The following is a 20158-nucleotide window of genomic DNA, read 5'->3' as shown; positions in this document are numbered from 1 at the left end:
CATAACATTTACACACATACACTCCACAATTTCTTAAAATTTCACTTTTTGTGCTCAGCACTATCATAACCTCACGATCTAAAATGACACACAATATGACTTGTTATTTGAATAATGGGTGCTGCCTTAAAAGAATAATAGGTTATAATTTTGATAAATTAACAATACAGGTAATGAAGGTTTTCAATTTTAGATATATATGCAATATTAGATCAATATCAGGAAAAAATAAACTTTTTTTGTATGAGGCTGGGAAACTAGGAAAGGGTGAGGTTCTACAGAGATAAGATGTTAATTTCAAGATAGCATGTACATAAACCATGCTTATGCTAATAACACATTAAAGATTATTTAAAAAAAAATTACATACATAAAAATTACTATTGACTTCTAGTTGGCAGTATACAAAGCAATACAGATAATATAAGTTAAGACAATCCCTTTAAGGCATAACTGAAAAGGAAGGACAGAAGAAAGATTAAGAGACATAAAGGTCTAGATAAAACTGGTAAAACAGCTCTATCTCTTAGAAAGATAAAGATAAGTCAAGATAAATTAGACTGATAATAAATACCATATTCCTATGTTGTAACAGGAGTTTAGTCAGAGTTAATTCCATTTTGGAACAGACTATCAAAGTTTGTACTACATTTTCTCCTTAATATCTTAATGGAAAAGGATGAAATTTTGCATAAAACATAATAGGATGCCACTTAAGGAACATAAAACCAACAAAACTGGACAGATTTTCAAAGACATATTCTGAAAACAAACTATGTTTACACATGAACATGATAAAAAATTCAAATAAATACACATAAAATTGTAGCTTCATTCAAAAATATATTAAAATTTGCCCAAAACATGTCAAGTTATTAACAGGAAAACATTCTTATACAAAATATCAAAGGTATTTCCTTTCTTCAAACAGTATTTGATATTTTAAATAGCAATTCATAGAACATTGACTACACATTCCTGATTGACACATTTAATCAGAGATCATAGAAAGATACACAAAAATCTGACTGACTTATACCTAATATTGAAAAAATAAAAAGACAGTTTTGTTTATAAAGATTCTTCTGTTTCTTCCCATGGTTTTTCATTCCATTGTTTCAATGGAGTTCTGTTCTCCTTCTTCGTTGGTGTTCCTGATTTTAATTTCATTATTTCCTGCTGATGCTTGCTTAATTGCTGCAATTAAATAATAAAGTATTAAATTACATGTCCAATTTGGGAGACTGATTTTAAGATTCTTAGTTAATTAGACCTGTAATTACTATTATACAAACAAGGTGCTTGTTTAACCCTTTCAACGCTACACAAAAAAATAGAAAAATGGCTGCTGCTGCTGCATTTTTTTTAGTTCATTCATTAGAACAGTATTTTCCTTTTCAGACTGCTGTATCTTTTTTATTATATAAGATACAGAGAAAGTTATTGCATGAAAAATGCTCAGGAGAGCATGAACTGTAATGTTAGGCAATTATTTTACTGAAATTTTTATCAGGTTACCTGCGTTTTTAGGTAATTAACAGGTAAAAGGTGTAATTTATTACATTTGTGTTGAATTTTGAATAAAAACTACTTTTAGTCTTCATTTATTTTGTTGTTTTATCTGCCATATTGTAAAGAAGACACCAGTTGCCCGATTCCGTAGCGTATTGTACCATACATAACGTTTTATGTAATCGTGGCACAAATAATTAGCTTCGTCCTAAAAAATTTCAGTCAACCTCCGTTTTCCACCCTTTTTCTACGTCTCGTAATGATCGATCAAATCATATTTCCCACACGAATTTAATGTAATAAACACATTGAGATAACTAGAAACCTTTAAACTAATCCTCGTTGTTAGTTTCGCCAAGGAAATGCTGAAATTTTCCCATATTTACAGCTTCGTTTCCGATTTCCGCCATTTGCATTTGTCAAAATATTTGTTTTTATTTTCCTTCTATTTTCCTTCTACTGCATGATTTTACTATAAAAATTGTCGGGATTTCAAGCGCAAATGAGACCTTGCATATCCTAGATTCAAACGAGGAAAAATTAGAGAGAACCCGAATGAAAACCGAATGGTTTAAGAGTCCTAATGAAAAATCCTTTTTCTACGCGGCATATGCCGCGAATAGCAGTGGCGAACGGCGTACTTCATCGCGGCATATGCCGTGTATAGCGTTGATAGGGTTATAAGAGTGCATGAAACACCTTATTTTCATTCTAAAGTGTTTGTTCCAAGTAAGGCCTAAAATAGACAGTTACCAGCTCTTTCCATGGAGATCATGTTAGTCTACTTATATGTGCATTCATTTACAAAATATAGTCAAACCTGTAAGAAAAGATCACCCAAAGGAGCAATATTAGAAGAATTTCTTTATTACTACATGTATTCAAATTATTTTTTGGATTTTTTTTTCCATTAAATTTGTTAATCATTTGACATTTGTCTTAATAAAATATTATATGAAAATTATTTCAATGGAAGCTTGTTAACTAAGAGATAATGTGGTTGGGATTGGTCAGGTGAAGGTACAGACAATTTTTAAAAAGTAAAAAATAAAAAAAAAACACAAGGAATCAAACAAACAGCTACAGCTTTAAAGATACTTAATCTCATGAATTTATTATATTTTGATCAAAGCAACTGGATATTCAATCGTTTCCTTGTCTTGATCTCTCTCTTTAGAATCAGTAAATTAATATAAAATGTGTTGTTATTTATAGTCATGTATGTTTTTTCGTTTTAGTACATTTATATGTTTTTGGAGTTCAGAGTGATTGACCATTTTCACTGAACTAGTACTCTTTGTTTAGGAGACAACTGAAACCCACCTCAAGGTGCAGGATTTTCTAGCTGTGTTGAAGACCCATTGGTGGCCTTGGTCTGCTTTCTGTCAATTGGTCAGGTTGTTTTCTCTAACATATTCCCCATATCCATTCTTAATTATAACAAATATGTAGTATCAACTTACTTCTCTTAAGAAATTGTTTTCATCTTTTAACTTGGCTGTATAATGAATCTTCTGTTTTAAGTTCTGATGTCCTACAAGTTTAGCATTCTCCTCTAGTAATACCCTATTTCTCTCATTCACTTCACTCATCTCCTGAAAAAATTATTAACAAACTATAATTATCTACTCAAATTGAATACAACCAACTGCAAAAAGGTGAAACAATGTACATTTTGGCAATTTCAAAAAAAACGAAATGTCAGATGATTCATCAATTCACTGTTTCAGAATCTAAAGCATTCAGGCCTTTTCAGGGTTCTTTTTCAAAAGCATTCACCCCTACATTATCGATTAGCTACCAACTTCGTAAAATTAGAGTTTAAACCAAAAAAATCACAAATAGTTTATTAGATACTGAAACTGCTAATTGTTCAGTTTTTCAAGTCTTTATCAAATGTAACATATTATAAAAACTTTCATTACATTCACTAAACACTTTTTCGAACAAACTAGCCTTTCAGAGACATCAAACTATAAATTCAGTTTATAGTTTTGAGCATGTTTCAATGGTTAGAAAATTTTTACATAAAGTTATTCTATTCAATTTTAGGTAACTCGGTATCTTGGAATGACACTTTTAATGCTAGTCTGTGTCTACTTCTTTTTGAAAACTGCCACAATAAATATAGTGTTCTGAGAATTCATTAATATTCTTGGCATATCAATTTATGTGCACTTCATGGGTGAACCATGAATTTCAAAACTCAACGAAGATGGAATTATATGTAAGCTTACATGCAGACATGAATTTGCAGTATGACTTACCTTATCTATTTCACTAAATCTAAGCTGAAGCATCTCATTTTCAGCCTTTATGTTTGCTGATTCTTCCTTCATCCTACAGATATGCAACATAATTAGTACTGTTAATTCGGAAATTACTGCGATATTTTTATGATTGCAAAAAATGCGACAGGGTAAAAATCACAATAGTTTAATATACTTATCTTTTAATTTTTTTTATTTGAATTAAACTGGATTTTTCTCAAATTCGGATAAATGTTATATGTCAAAGATTCTCAGTTCTAATTGAGGACTGTTAAATAATAAAACAACATGGTATGCAGGTAAGTAACTTTAAAATCTAAACTTGTAAGTGAAAATGTGAGTGAAATTTGTAATTTTCCTCTATTGGTAGTCACCCCTTCCATGGGTATCGTGTATATTACAATGCAACAGTCCTATAGCTATAAAGCATAATTTTTCTTTAGATTACAAAACATTTCGCATAGCTCAAGAAATAAACAAAGTAGTGAAAATTGCAGTCTTAATTTTATAAACTGGTTGATTCTATTCCTGTAGTAATGAAACTTCTTAGTCATACACTGATGGGCAAAACAAAAACAGTTAATGAAATTATAAATACTTAAACAGTTGTCAAATAAAGGAAGGTGAATTTACTAAATCAAGCTGATAAAAACTCTATCCTTAATCATTTTTCAATTTAACCCTTGCAATTACAATTCATGTTGAATGTAATTAGTAATTGTTTTCTCTTGGTATTTTCTATTGTATTGCCTTACATTTCATAATCACTTTCAAGTCCTCTAATCTGTTCCTCTTTGACCATAGATTCTACCGACAGTTTGTCCAGACTACAAATAACAAGATAAAGTAAATTATATAAAACTTTGGTACAGGCATATAAAAATCAACAGTGTTCTATTCAAATTTACTGTGAGAAAATTTCAAAATCATCTAAAGTTAAGGAATGTATCTCCTGCATGTTAAGCTTTGATTCCTTGTAAAGTTTTGACTGTACATATGGTCTTTTTTGGTTTCATCTGACAGCCCTTCAACATCTGTATAAGCCTTTCAAATATTCTGGCGCCAAGCTTCACTAAATAAACATTAATTGTTGAAAAGCACATCTGATGCAATCAAATTGGTTTCGTTCGTGTTATTGTATTACTTTGGTTGGTATAAAAAACAATTCGTCGTATTTATCTTTCATCTTTTAATAAATTTTCACCAATACTTACGTGTCCCTTTTATTCTGCATTTCATACTCAAGACACTGTTTTTGATTACGGAATCCTTCAGAAAGTGATTCTATCGCTTTTAATTTATTCTGAAATAAAAAATAAAATTACATCAGTTTTCACTTCATTTATGTATTTTTAACTTTTCATTCCTTTTTTGTTTGGTTATTGACAACTTTTTAATTCTATTAACTCTGGCACAATCCTAATTTTCATATAACTACATGTATATACATTTGAACAAAAATGTATAGAATCAATGCACTACAGGAATATCCAATTGTTACATATTTTTTTATATTCGAAAGTGAAAAACATTGAAAGGCAGGTATACCTAATTTTTCACCTGGGCAGGAAAAATTAAGACCAGATATTTCAACAATAAGTTTAATTCAGGAAAATTTCTGTTCACATGCATTCTTATTTCCTGAGTGCCTTTAGTATGGAAAAAGCTAGTTCCCTGTAGCAATGTTCTATAAAAGCTTTCAAGCAATAGGCATCAAATTATCCAAACAAGCAAACTATTAAAATATTAATTAAATATATACCTTTAATTCTTCATTTTCTCTGTTCTTTTCTTCCTTGCTTTCCTGTAGTTCTTTAATTGATTGGCATAAGTCACTGTTGTTTTCTTTAAGTCTTGCGGTGTTAAGGTGATAATAAGAAATTATTACTCTTTTTAAGTCAATAGCTTAAAACTTGTTCATTTAAAACTTTTATGTTTATTGAAATTAGTTACTAGTCATACTTGTATATAAATTTAAATAGTTACATGTGGCAACTATTGGTGATGTTGTCTTTAAGTGTTTTATTATTTTTCTGTCTATCTGAAAGACCCCCCCCCCCTTTCTATTGTTGTCAATCTACATTTTTTCCAAAGTTAAGGCATTGATCCATTATTCCCTGATACACTTTTTTATATTTCATATTAATCAATCAATACATCCATACAAAGGATACCTATCATTTTTAGAAGTTAGTTCTTCTATCAGTTTACCAAATACTTCCTCACTTTCAGACTCTTTATCAATCAGTCTCTTTTCTGCAACTACTACCTGTTGTTTTAAATCAGTCACTTCATTTTCATAGGTTTCTTTGTTTTCTTTTATCTGAAAAAAAGATGGTTAAAATTATCTACTTGTACCTAAATATGTAAACAAACTTATCATACGGTATATTTCATTAGTAACGAACTGCTATAACATGTATAAGGACATTTTGCAATCAAGATAAACTAAAAGCAACTAGATACCATTGAGATGGGAGCCATCTCTGTGGGCCCCGCTGTCAATAACGTGGGGTAAAATAGGATCAATACATTATGATACATTTTCTTGTGTTGGTTAATATATATGTTAAGTTGAAAATGTTTGTCAGGTATAAAGAATGAAATAAAAACAGCTGTCCTCTCAAAATATAGTGTGGATCAAATTTGTTAGCGATGGACAGACCAACAGACAGACATATCTTTGACCTATAAAGTTGTACATACATCATGACACACCCTCTGGTGTTGGTTAAAATGGATGTCATGAATATATTTGAAATCATAACGGTTCTCAAGATATAGAGCGGACACGATCTTCACCACAAGACACAGGGTTGTCAACTGAAACCAAAGTTTTTTTGACCTTGACCTTTGACCTAGGAAGTTGTACATACATTATGACACACCCTCTGGTGGTGGTTAAAATGGATGTCAAGTATAAACTTTGAAATCATAACCATTATCTAGATATGGAGCAGACACAATCTTCACCACAGGACACGGGGTTGTAAAAAAAAAGGTTTTTTACCTTGACCTTTGACCTAGGAAGTTGTACATACATCATGACACACCCTCTGGTGTTGGGTAAAATGGATGTCAAGTATAAACTTTAAAATCATAACGGTTCTCAAGATATAGAGTGGACATGATCTTCACCACAGGACACATGGTTGTCAACTGAAACCAAAGTTTTATTTACCTTGACCTTTGACATACATCATGACACGCCCTCTGGTGGTGCTTAATAAACATGTAAAGTATAAAGTATGAAATCATAATAGTTCTCTAGATAAGGAGCGGACACAAAGTTAAAGTGTTACGGACGGACAGACTGATCACTGTAGGGCGACCCACCTGAAGGCGGGACCCTAATTAAATGATGTTAAGACCAGCAGAAAAATAAACAAGCTAAAAACAGAAGCATCAGATGATAGAATGGGTAAGAATATCCTTCTACACATGTCACCCCAGTCATATTGTTCAAAATTTTCATGAGTCTATTATCCTTGTAACTGTTAAAATGGATCTCTTAACAACCTAATCTGGTTATGATCAACAAATTCTGATGAAAGATTTTAAGTTATAAAACTTTTGAAGCAATGATATTTAGTCACTTGAGGCTGAATGTAAGGCTGATTCAAAAGTTTAAATGACATTATTTTCTTTCAAATAAGTTTATGATGTGAATGCAAGCTCGGGAGAGTTGATGGATTTATTGACTCTTGCTTAAGTCCTGTGGCCAGTTTTTCATGCATATTCAGGACAATTTTCTGATTTCAACTAGTTGTGATGTTTAGAACAGAACTATAATCTGGAAGAGTTTCTGGACTTATTAACTCTGTGTGTTCTGGAAGAAATTCTATAATGTACTTGTATTGGTAAAATCTGACAGACAAGTATACTTACCAAAGTGTTCAAAACATCTTTTTCATCTTTTAAAGTTTCAAATTGTTTCTGAAAAAAAAGAAGAAACATAAATCCTATTAATTTCTAATCAGAAATCCGCACAAACCAGTAATAACAAGTAAAACTGAGTGCTACTGCTCACTGATGATACCCCCACGGAAATATTTCAGTTAACAAGAAGATGTTGAGTATTGAATCTGCAAACGCATCACATGGTATAACTGACTAATATAAACCCTGAAACAAAATTTCAGAATTCCTTGCCAAGTAGTTCCTGAGAAAACTGTGACGAAAATTTTCAACTTGGCTATTATGTGTAAAATGATACAAGTGTTCTGTAAACAGGAAGTTGTCGAGTGATGAATCTGAACTGACTTATATAAACCCTGAAACCAAATTTCAGAAATCCTTGTCAAGTAGTTCCTGAGAAAAATGCGATGAAAATATTCATGGGACGGACGGACTGATGGACTGATGAACTGACAAATGGATGGATGGATGGATGGATGGACAGACAGAGGTAAAACAGTATACCCCCCCCCCCTTTTTTCAAAGCGGGGGGTATAATTATATATATAATGAATTCAACAATTAACAGGTACTGTGGATTCATAGCTTCATGGGTATTTGATTTTGTGGTTTTGCCAATCTCTCCATTTGAATCCAACGAATAATAATGAATCCACAGTATCAATTTTGTTGGAAAAATTGAACATTACAAATAACAACCATCAAGAAGCAGATGAGCATTTCTTCTGGGGAATTAAATTCTTAAAATATGTAATTTCTTATTCTGACAAAAATAATTTGCTAAAAAAACAATTTCAATCTTGAATCAAGACCAATCATAAAATGTAGCTTTATTGCAGACATGATTTTAATGGGGGGAAACTGAATATTGAAACAAATGTAAATTTCGGCAGATATTTGGTTTTGCATTTTATACAAGAAGTGTGAATTTCTCAAATAAAGACTAAACTTATGCCTATCCAAGCTCGTGCCTAATGAACATTGGGAAAAAAACATACTTTTGATTTCAAATTCAAGGGCTAAAAAATGTGGGATTTATAGTAACTTTTCCTTTATAGGTAAAATTCAGCATGAACATGATAATGTGTTAAATCTGAAAAACTGCATGGGCAATTATTTCTAGAAGGATAGACTCTTCCATTTTATCTCCCTTATTCAGTAAACAGAACATTAAGTTGTTTTCAATTTTTTATCATAATTATCATCATTATATTAATATTACCTCCAGATCATTCTTTGATTTCTGTACTTTTCTGTGTTCTTCTTCAAGTTCATTGAAATTCTTTGTCAGACAGTCAACTTGATCATTTACATTAGACAACTAAAAAAATCATTTTAGGTTATATTGTAAAGTTTCATAATTTAAAATCTAACCCATTTTAATATTACATTCAACTTTGTATAAATGTCAAGTAATTTTTTCCTTTTTGTCAGTTTAATTTTCATTTTCCCATAGGCAAATGAAGACATATGTCAGATATTGAATTCAATACTACTCCTTTGACCTTATCTTACAATTTCAACAGAGGAGACAACACTTACACAAGTTTAAAGTTCTAACTTGAAGCACAACTTCATACAAAATTCTTCATCAACCTTATACTGCAAGATCAAATAGATTTAGGTCATACCATATGACCCCAATAAGATTCAAAATGCAAGCACCACATTATCTTTCATGAAAGTATGATACTAACTCCTTATATTCAACATGGAATCATAAATAAATTACAACTAGAAAGTTGCATCATTACATGAATATATTTATTCATTCAGTTTTATCCTGCTTTTTGGGTCTACATATACTGAATGCAACTAAAATATATAAATCCTTCTGCAAATGTATACCAAATTTCAACACAAGTCCTATAGGCACTTCCATTAAAACATATATGCCACCAAGGCAAAACACTTTGAAAATGGGGTAACTATCTATTGAAGTAGTTAGGACTGTATAAGAAAATTTCAAATTAGGTGGTTGATGAAACAGAAACCAATTTATTAGATCTAGAGTGATCAATACCTCCGTCTGATGGTCATCTTCCATTTTTCTCTTCTCCTCTTCCAGATTCAACACCTGACTTTTAACATTCCTTATTTCACTGACAAGTGACTGTACACTGTCTTCTAGACTTTTAGTTTTCTCCTGTTCAGTTTCTAAAGTGAAGTGCTTCTCAAACAAACTGGTTTTCAAGTCTTTAATTTTATCTAGATAATCATTTATCACTTCCTACAATAGTTAAAGATTGCTTCGTTTAAATTAAATTTTCATAAATTATCTTTTTTGTTCAAAGACGTACATATTGTTACAGAATTACTTTCAGAAACAAGTTGAGATATGAGAATAAATATATAAACTAAAGGCTTTCAAGAGCCTGTGTCGCTCACTTGTATCTACTGCATTATTTGGAAAACATGTAAAATAAGCTTGAAATCATAATAAATAGTATGAGATACCCTAATAATGATTGCAGCAAAGTTTGGTTTAATTGGCCTAGTAGAAAGATAAAAAGCAGGTCATCCCATTGTAGTCTTACAATTGTTACTGAAAACCCCTTATCATTATTTAAATTAGTTTTCAAGTTGTGATAAATAGAACTTGTAATTCCCTTAGACCTCTTTAGAAAATCCCTTTGTTCTATCTTTAACCATGACAGCCAATTTCTGTAGGACAGCAGGGTCATCTGAAATTTTTTTTTGCCCAGTAGATTACGTTGTAAAAAATTACAGTGGAAAAAATTTACTTTAAAGGGCAATAACTCCTAAAGTGGTCAACTGACAATTTTGATCATGGAACTTATTTGTAGAGCTTACTTTTCTGAATAATTTTGCTATTTTCAGTTTATTTCTATCAATTGTTATATTCAAGATAAACAAAAACGGCAAAATTTACTTAAAATTACCATTTCACAGGCAGCATAAGGTAAAATAACAAAAATACTGGACTCAGCAGAAAATTTGGATCAGGTGAGTTAAAAGAAAAATTCTCAATTTTTGTAAAATTATTAAACAATTTGATAAATCTTTAAGAGCCAGATGTCATTGACAAACAAACTTATTGCTCACAACAATAATAAGACAACACTATGAAGCCTATCTTAAAAGAGTTGACAACAGTAACAATGAACTAGAATATTCATCTTACTGTATTTTGTGCAAGCTGTTTTTGTTGTGTATTGGCAGTTTGCTCTAAATTCTGTAATTCTCTTTGTAAATTACTGATTGTCTGGTTATTAGCCTCATTCTGTCTTTCTTCTTCTCTCAACTGGTCTGACATAGTAGATCTTTCTTGCTGTGATTCGTGTAATAAAGTCTGAAATGATATTTTAAGGCAAAAGTATAAATGTAAAGCCATATTTCAATCGGGTCAGAAAATGAAAGCTCCTATCTTATTGCTTTTTAACGAAATTTTCCTTTGATCTTACTGAATGATAATTTTTTTTCTAAGCACAGTAGAGTATTATGAAAAATTATAGCTGGAAGCTAAGGGCACACTTGTTGTTATCATTGTGAACATGAACATCGTCACAGGCAAAATAGCAATAAACAGTTTATTATAAATTATCTCAACTCTATTGCTTTTCGCACTTTCTCTGTACCGGCTGAAGAGAGAAAATCAATCTCATTAAGATAACCAAGGATAATCTATAAATATTAAATTATTTGTGAATCATATTTCAAGGTAACAAAATACTAACATGACACAAATGTTTTGAAACTGGATAAAAAACATTTATGTTGGTGATTACCTAGTATAGCCTTTTCTTCTAAATTTGGGTTTTTAATGAAAAATTAGAAAAGAAGGTGAAAAAGTCTTTGTGAGACCCCAAAATTGAAAGTATTATCATTTTCTTTTATTAAAGTATTGTCAATCAATTAAAAATCATCAAACAAATAATCTTGATTTGGAACTGGCTGTTATCAAAGGGAAACAATTCAATCTCAATTTCAATGTGTTTAAATCTCAGAAGAGATAAATCTGGTTACACGAGGGGGTATCTCGTCAACTATAGTCTATTTCTAAAACATATTTTGGATATTCATTTTGCTTAACCAAATTGTTTTATTATTAATTCATCACTTTGTGCTCGCAAAGTAAACTTTAATAGCAACCCTGAGTTTGTTTTTGTTATGCAATCTTTTGTGTTTTGTGAAAAGATAGTTTGTATTATGTGCGTTGATGCCATATAGTTAAAGTTGATAATAACAAATACGCATGGGAGTGAAAAAATGAGATGTGTGAAAAAAAATGTCCATTCACATTAAAGCAAAAAAACCTGACTCGTAATTTTTACGTATAGGAGACAAATCAGGTAGTATAATATAATTTGTTGAGTGATGGGTTCTTAATGGGTGCGAGCCATTGTGACACTGATAAGGGGTTGGACAGAATTATGGGAACTATGGAATGAGAGGACTAGAAATAAAAATATGATGGATGAAAGCTTGAGGCAGGGTGATTTTAATCGCGAGAAAAGTGTTGTTAAAACAGAGATAATTCTTGTTGATGAAAAATGGGAGAGCAGGGGAACAGAATATGGAGGGAAGAAGAAGTTTGGGGAGGGAACTGGGAATCATTACCCTGTGTCCACCAAACTGAAAGCCATTAAAGAAATAAAGGAGTGTGGTCTGCCATGTATGTAAATAAATTCATCATAAATACCAGGACTAAATTTTGTATAAACGTTAGACGCGTTTCGTCTACAAAAAGACTCATCAGTGATGCTCGAATCCAAAAAAGTTAAAAAGGCGAAATAAAGTACAAAGTTGAAGAGCATTGAGGACCAAAGTTCTTGAAAGTTTTGCCAAACCAAGCTAAGATAATCTATGTCTGAGGTAGAAAAGGATCCATTATGCAGGGGATAAAGATCACAGATTGGTCTAATTTGACAACTGATAAATAAAAATACGATGGAATCCTAATGTAAGAGCGCTATCTAAATAAAATAATTTAAAACAATATATATTTTTTGAATTTTAGAACATAAATAAGTCTCTTTAAAAAATGATTTCAAAACAGTAATATCTATTCAATTTAACAAATATGTACTGAATAGTGTCATGTACCAGAAACAAACAATGGTTTGGAACAAACTATATCACTACGAACGACAACTCAACCTAGAATGTTACTCACATTTGTTGATAATGTAAAAAAACATCGATTCACAAAAAATGATAATATGTAGCAATTAACAACAATCAGAATGCTGTAGTAAAGATCATCAGGAAATTAATCTGGTTTGCCGCCCGGAGATGCCGATAAGTGATAGTTTACAAAACCATGTTTTCAGTGGACGTGATGAACTGTCCTTGCCAAAATTACAAATAATTCAGGTATCTAATATTTCTTACATATATTGATACCACGATAATACATTGATAATTCTGCCTTGTTAAATATATACCTTATTGTCAAAGAATACAGCAATAGTTATGTCGTCAACGGCCAAAGAAAAAATCGTGATGATCAAGCATGGAATTCCGGAAATTGACCGTCTCCAAAAATATTAAATTCTAAAATTGAGTTATCGTCCTTTTCGCGCCAGACGACTATTGAAAAGGCTACCTAGTAAAATGTTTTACCTACAGTTTTTTGTCATCAGGAGTCTTGGTTAAAAAATATGACTAATGGTAACCAAACCTTGGCATATGATCAAAACTAAACAAATTTTACCCATATGACAACTAAGTGAAAACCCAAAATATTTTGATAATGTAATACAAAGAAAAATTGTTCATGAAAAAAAAAAGAAAAAAATATCTGTATAACAAGTCATTTACTATGTGCAATAAATTAATCGTAATAGAGAATTACAGATTAGCAACAGCCAAAAAAAACCTCAAATGGGACATAAATAAACTCACCTGATTCTCACGAAGTAGGTCAGACATTTTACTCTTTTCATTCCTTAATGTTTCTTCTAATTCAGAAATCAAACTGTCTTTAAATATTTTTTCCACTTGCAAAGTATCTACTTCTTCCTAAAAAAATTATAATGATAAATAAATAGAATATTATGAATACATGATATGGTTTATTGAAACTTCCATGAAAGAACAACCCAATGAAACACATGATTTTTTTAACTTTGAAAGAGAAAGCAATATATCAGTTAAAAATCTGCCACTGACATATGATTGATACATTTTGTGCATTAAGGGGGCTCGCGGGTCTAAATCATTTTTTTAATTTAATATAGGATTTCTCTACATTTTTCTATAAACGAACTTTATCTTAATCTTAATGGAAAAATGAAATAAAAAAATGGGGTCACCGTTCATTTACGCTCACTATCTGCATTCGAAAGAAGCATACATTTTTGTTAATGTCCTTTTTTTCTGTTGGACTAATAGGGGAAATATCGGTAATATCGAAATAAAAAAAGAACTAAATTACAGAAATTGCTTAAATTTTAAAATTATTTCGTTTATGTACAGCTTATTCGAAAACAACAATAAAAAATATAGGTCACCGATGATTTAAAAAAAATATTTCAATTTTAACGCAAAAAAATGGCATTTTTGCACCAAAGGGAGATAATTTGGAGCTTTTTCAGTGTTATCAACATTTTAAAAGTCATCTGGAGCCAACACGAAGTGATTTTTGGGAATTATTTTTGGATCATATGATAAAGTAACAACTACTTAAGGTAGTAAATAAAATTTGTAATGAAAAATTAAAGTTTATTTTTTTTCGGAAAATCTTATACCCGCGAGCCTCCTTAAGATACTTGGATGTAGATTTGAGTTTGCTTTGCATCTTTAATTTCAGTTAATCATGTTTTGATGAAACATGATTAACTAAAATTTTGCTTCTTAGGCATTTTGTTGACTTTCAAGAGTTTTAAATATATTTTGTTGACTAACAAGAGTTATCTCCCTGAATTGTTATGCTCATCCTTATAGACAAAAGAAATTACCTGTAATGATTCCTTTGTTTCTAATGTTGTTTCTAAATTTTTAGTAATGTTATCAAGTTCTGCGGCTAACTGGACAAGCTGAAATGATAAAACAAGTATTAACAGAAATATATGAGAGGTGATCCTTATGAAGTAGAATACTGGACATCTATGATACAAGAAGATAGTTCTGTGTTTTATTAAACAGGGTAAAATACAAATTAACAGTTTGCAGATGTATCTGTATTAAATATATCTTTTTTACAATTTGTCAATGAACTCAGCAGATAAGACCAAAAACCTCTTTTATTTTTAATTAAAACCAAAACTTGATATCAATCTGAAATTCCTTAAAATACTTAACATGAATCAAGACAATTACCTTGAACTTTATACAGGGTTGCTATTTGTTAAGTGCTTTTTTTCTTATCTAAGTTTACTGTAAACCAACTTTATAATTGTTAAGCTTCCCTTTTGATCCATATGCAATTTTTAGGTAATTTCACAGAAGTATATTTTGAATACAACAACAGCAAAACTAAAATTTTGGAAGTACTAATTTTCACAACTTTGTTTTGATGAATAAAACTAGGTTTACAATATATACCTTTGTCTCCAGTGTATTTAGATTCTTTTCATTCTCCTCTTTGGTTAACTTATGTTCCTTCTTGAGGTCATCTAGCTGCTTTTCATTGGATGTCATCATCACATTGTAATCTCTTGCTTCTTCTTTATTCACTGAAAAAAAGAATGTGTCCATAGTTCTTGCACAATCATTTTCTATGTTCAGAGGACTATGAAATTGGGGTCAGAATTCTTATTTGGCATTAAATTTAAAAAGATCATATAATAGGGAACATTTGTTCTAAGTCTGGAGTTGATTGGACTTCAACTTCTTCAAAATCTACCCTGATAATAAAACTTTTAAACTGAAGCGGGAGACGGACAGACAGACAAAAGAACAGACGCACAGACATAATGCCTCTAGTCTAGGAGGGGGCATACAAAATTGAGATGGGGAATGATTGCTGATAACACACCTATCCACCAGGGTTCAGTGATATATTTTATCATAGGTCATTGTAGGGCCTATAGCATTAAGAAAAACCCATACAATATCATCAGCTATAAAAGGACCCATCATGTTAGGTTTAGATATGTTTCCACTGTAAAAATGGTAAGGGGTTCTGAGTTAAGAGGAACACAATGTCTGAATTGTGATCATCGAAAGAATATCAGATATCAAATAAGACCTATTAAATTTTAACGGAAAACAAAAAAACCAATGCCCCCATATGCAGGTACCTATTTTTTTATCAGCCAAATTTATATAACATAGTGATTGATAATTGATAAGATTTTCATAAGTAGTGAAAATGAAAACAAAATATTTTAAAAGACCAATATACTGGCTAGTTTCCTGTACACTTATAATACATGTAGTACATAAGTACTTACTTCTGGCCTCTTCTTGAGATTGTAATAACTGTTTCTGTAGTTCAATCACCTGTTTTTCTGATGACTCAGCTCTGGAGGCTAGGTCTGCTCTTTCTCTATCTAATATCTGGGAAAAAAAACAACAGTTCAATTAGTTAGCATTCATAAATATAAAGAAAACATTTGAAGACTTGACAGAAAAACACTTCAATAGATATCGGAAGATGTGGTGTGAGTGCCAATGAGACAACTCTCCATCCAAACAACAATTCAAAAATTAAACCATTATAGGTTAAAGTACGGCCTTCAACACGGAGCCTTGGCTCACACCGAACAACAAGCTATAAAGGGCCCCAAAATAACTAGTGTAAAACCATTCAAACGGGAAAACCAACGGTCTAATCTATATAAACAAAATATTCAATATTCATATCATAAGTCTTTTTTACTATGCTCACTTTAAAAAAGTATGTAAGGTTAACTGGAAGAAAAACCAAGTCCATTTATATGTAAAACACGAGAAAACATGAACAAAATGTTTACTAAATTTACTTCTAGATACTAGCTTTTGATCATAAGCTTCTGTCTAAGTTTGGTACAAATCCAGGATAGCTTAAGAATGTTATTAAAATTTTAAAAACTTTAACCACTGTGTTATGTTTCCTGGCGGAAAAACTAAGTCCATTTCTATAAAGTAAAATACGGAAAAACATTTTTTTTTACAAAATTTACTTCAGGATACTATCTTATGATCATAAACAAGCTCCTGATCACGTTGGTAGAAATCAAGGACAGTTTAAGAAAGTTGTTAAATCTTAAATACTTTAACCACAGAGTAAATGTAATGTTTCCCAGCTGAAAAACTAAGCCCATTTATAAGTAAAATACGGAAAGCAGGATTTTTTTTAACAAAATTTACTTCTGGATACTATCATAAACAAGCTTCTGTCCAAGTTTGGTAGAAATCCAGGATAGTTTAAGAAAGTAACTAAAATTTCAAAAAACTTTAACCACAGAGTGGGTATTTATGGACACCACTGACAAGAGAATGTAGGATTGCTATGTCTCGCTTTTTCAACAAGTCAATAGAAAGGACCTTAAAATATCAAATCAATGAAAAGAGTCAAAACAATCTGTTAGCTATAGTCAAAAAAACAATTCACAAGTTCAATGTTTGGAAATATTTCATAGTTCATTTTTGTTGTTGTATTTTTGTCAATTTAAATCAATCTTTTAAATTTAAGAAATTTTTCAAGATCTTGTGCACTTCACACACAAGAAATCAATGTCCAAGGATAATTTTAACAAGAATGGGTCCAATGTACAGGGATACCCCACTTGATCATTTTCCATGTTCCATTGACCGTGAAATAGGGTAAAAATCTAATTTGGCATTAAAATTAAAATTAGAAAGATCATATCATAAGCAAAAGGTGTACTAGGTTTCAAGTTGATAGGGACTCCAGCTTCATCAAAAACTACCTTGACCAAAAACTTTAATCTGAAACTCCCACTTTCATTTTCTATGTTAAGTGGAATGTGAAATTGGGGTCAAAAGTCTAATTTGGCTTTAAAATTAGAAAGATCATATCATAAGCAACAAGTGCACTAAGTTTCAAGTTGATAGGACTTCAGCTTCATCAAAAACTACCTTGACCAAAAACTTAAACCTGAAACTCCAACTTTCATTTTCTATGTTCAATGGAGTCTACTTTTGCTTTAAAATTAGAAAGATCATATCATAAGCAACAGGTTTACTAAGTTTCAAGTTGATTGGACTATTGTAGGTGGGGCATAAAAAGAAAACTACTCTCATTATAAGTAACAGGGAAAGAACTTTGATGTTTATAGCCATTGTACCTCATTTAATTGTCCATTCTTATGGTCTACTTTAGAGATATGTTGCCTTAATTGGATAGCCTCAGTCTCAAACTCAGCAATTCTCTCAGTTAAACTGTTATTTTTGTCCTGCAAAATAAATGCATTATATTGATTAGATTATAATGCAGCTTTTAACTTAAAATATGACATTAATTTTATTTCGAATAATACTGTAGATTCATTATTATTCGTTGGATACCAATATTCGTTGCTTTCCTGGGTACAAGTGAACCACATAATAAAATGTTCAACAAATAACAAATTTCTATAGGCTTATATGCAGACTTCGCAAAACCATGAAATCAAATATCAACGAACATGCAAGTTTTTGGTAATCCACGAAAATTGGTACCCACGAAAAAAAAAAAATCCACAGTATACAGAATGTAAATGGCTTACCATGCATAAATTTTTTTCCATAAAGTACCGATTATTTGGATATATTGGCAAACCCTCAGTTCAACTTTTTAAAGTATTAGTATCATTTGCATGGAAAATATCAATCATTTAACATTATAAAAAGTGTAACAAAATATTTTCCAACACCCTCAAATGCAATATTTGTGAAAGATATATATCCACCAGTCACACAGATTAAAATTCATGAGATGCACCTTTTATATGTATTGTTGTATAAGAAGAGATAATTCCTTGATGTGTAACTTTCTGATCATTGAGTCTATTGACATAATTTTTTGATACATTATACTTATATTGTCATATTCTCGACATGTGTCCTGTTTCATCTCAATCTAACTGTATACAAAAAAGTGAACACATATCTTATTTTAAAATATTTCTTTTATCTTATTTTTGTTTGTTATTTAACCGTCTTTATTTAAAATACCTGTAAAATTTTCATTTCATCCATTAAAGCCGTATGAGCTTGTTCCATCATAAAGTCTGGCTGATTTTCATCAAAAATATCCTCATCTTTTTCAAATGGTATGGAATCATTTAAACTTGGTGTATTGGATCCTGTTGACGGTGCAGCAATCACTCTGTTTCGTAAAGTATATGCTGCTTTTTTTGGAGTTGTTATTTGCTACAAGAAATGTAACAAAAAATATCAATCTACTATAACAGACCTTGAATCAATTATATGCTTAAGTAATTAATTACATTTCATATACATCTGATTTTTCAAAATGAAATCACTATTATAATAACATCAATTACTGTGGATTCATTTATTTTCATGGGTACCAATTTTCGTGGATTGAGGAAAACTTAAAAAAAAGAAGATATGGTATGATTGCCAATGAGACAACTATCCACAAAAGACCAAAATGACACAGACATTAACAACTATAGGTCACCATACGGCCTTCAACAATAAGCATATTTACATATTTGTTCAACATTTAAATTCGTGGTTCTCCCTTTCCCACTAAATCCACGAAAATTGGTATCCAACGAATACTAATGAATCCACACTGTGACAGTACATTTCAATCACTTGTTTGCCATATTATATTAAAGAACTATATCATATATGACTCAAACTAAATGACATTGAAAAACTATCAACATGTTGTGGGTACGTCCAATATATATTCACCCTATATATTTTTTTCTTACATTTCTTGCTGTTTGTTTTACACTTGATGTCATTCTTGTATATTTTGTCTCTAGATCTGATTAATACAAAATTAATTTGGTAGACAAATTTTGCTACCAAATTTTGAACTGTACTCACATGAACATATTTTAACATACAATCATGATACATGTATAACTGTATTCTGCCTTTGGTATAATAATCAAGGGAAAAGCTTGTACTAGTCAAATTAGTTTAGAGAAAAGATGAGTAATCTGATCAGGCTAATTTTATTTTTAGTGCTCAAGGCTAAAATAAACCCTTTGATAGGTTTTATTTAGATTTAAAATAAATAATTTTTTGAAGATTTATTAGCACATACTTACAACTTTTCGTCCAATCAAATTGCTTGAATTTGCCTTCTAATTTTCATAGTACATACTTTTCCCGTGAACTAAGTAACTACGCATGAATGACCACAAGGGTAAGATTTCATTGTATTGTAATCAAGATATTAGAACAAAAATTGCTACTGGCTATTTTGAAATACATTCTGTGTTCCAAATTTAACTAAATAGTTTGTAATTAGTTTTCAAACAGATTTTTAACATCCTACTAATCTAAATTTTGTTTTGACAATTAAAATATTTCTTTCATCAAAATAAAGAGTAATAATTATGGTGCTTTATACCTTGATT

At 30.7% G+C, this 20158-nt stretch overlaps 1 protein-coding gene across 2 annotated transcripts in view; it reads right to left on the bottom strand.

The window, feature by feature from the left end:
* Positions 1 to 357: 357 nt before the first annotated feature.
* LOC134721410 (kinesin-like protein KIF15) overlaps positions 358 to 20158 on the bottom strand; it is a 56440-nt gene continuing 36639 nt past the window's right edge. For both annotated transcript variants that reach the window (XM_063584394.1, XM_063584395.1), the window contains 17 exons: positions 18768 to 18965; positions 17900 to 18007; positions 16061 to 16166; positions 15210 to 15340; positions 14624 to 14701; positions 13569 to 13685; positions 10846 to 11013; positions 9724 to 9930; positions 8923 to 9021; positions 7671 to 7718; positions 5957 to 6105; positions 5545 to 5635; positions 4997 to 5085; positions 4538 to 4609; positions 3780 to 3852; positions 2976 to 3107; positions 358 to 1197 (listed from right to left, as the gene is read on the bottom strand). In XM_063584394.1, the coding sequence (XP_063440464.1) occupies positions 1072 to 1197; positions 2976 to 3107; positions 3780 to 3852; positions 4538 to 4609; positions 4997 to 5085; positions 5545 to 5635; positions 5957 to 6105; positions 7671 to 7718; positions 8923 to 9021; positions 9724 to 9930; positions 10846 to 11013; positions 13569 to 13685; positions 14624 to 14701; positions 15210 to 15340; positions 16061 to 16166; positions 17900 to 18007; positions 18768 to 18965 (1992 nt within the window). In that variant the 3' untranslated portion in view covers positions 358 to 1071. The remainder of the gene's footprint in view (positions 1198 to 2975; positions 3108 to 3779; positions 3853 to 4537; positions 4610 to 4996; positions 5086 to 5544; positions 5636 to 5956; positions 6106 to 7670; positions 7719 to 8922; positions 9022 to 9723; positions 9931 to 10845; positions 11014 to 13568; positions 13686 to 14623; positions 14702 to 15209; positions 15341 to 16060; positions 16167 to 17899; positions 18008 to 18767; positions 18966 to 20158) is intronic.

This window comes from Mytilus trossulus, chromosome 6 (assembly GCF_036588685.1).
Source record: "Mytilus trossulus isolate FHL-02 chromosome 6, PNRI_Mtr1.1.1.hap1, whole genome shotgun sequence".
NCBI classification, from domain to species: domain Eukaryota; kingdom Metazoa; phylum Mollusca; class Bivalvia; order Mytilida; family Mytilidae; genus Mytilus; species Mytilus trossulus.
This window is presented reverse-complemented; position numbering and strand designations above follow the sequence as displayed.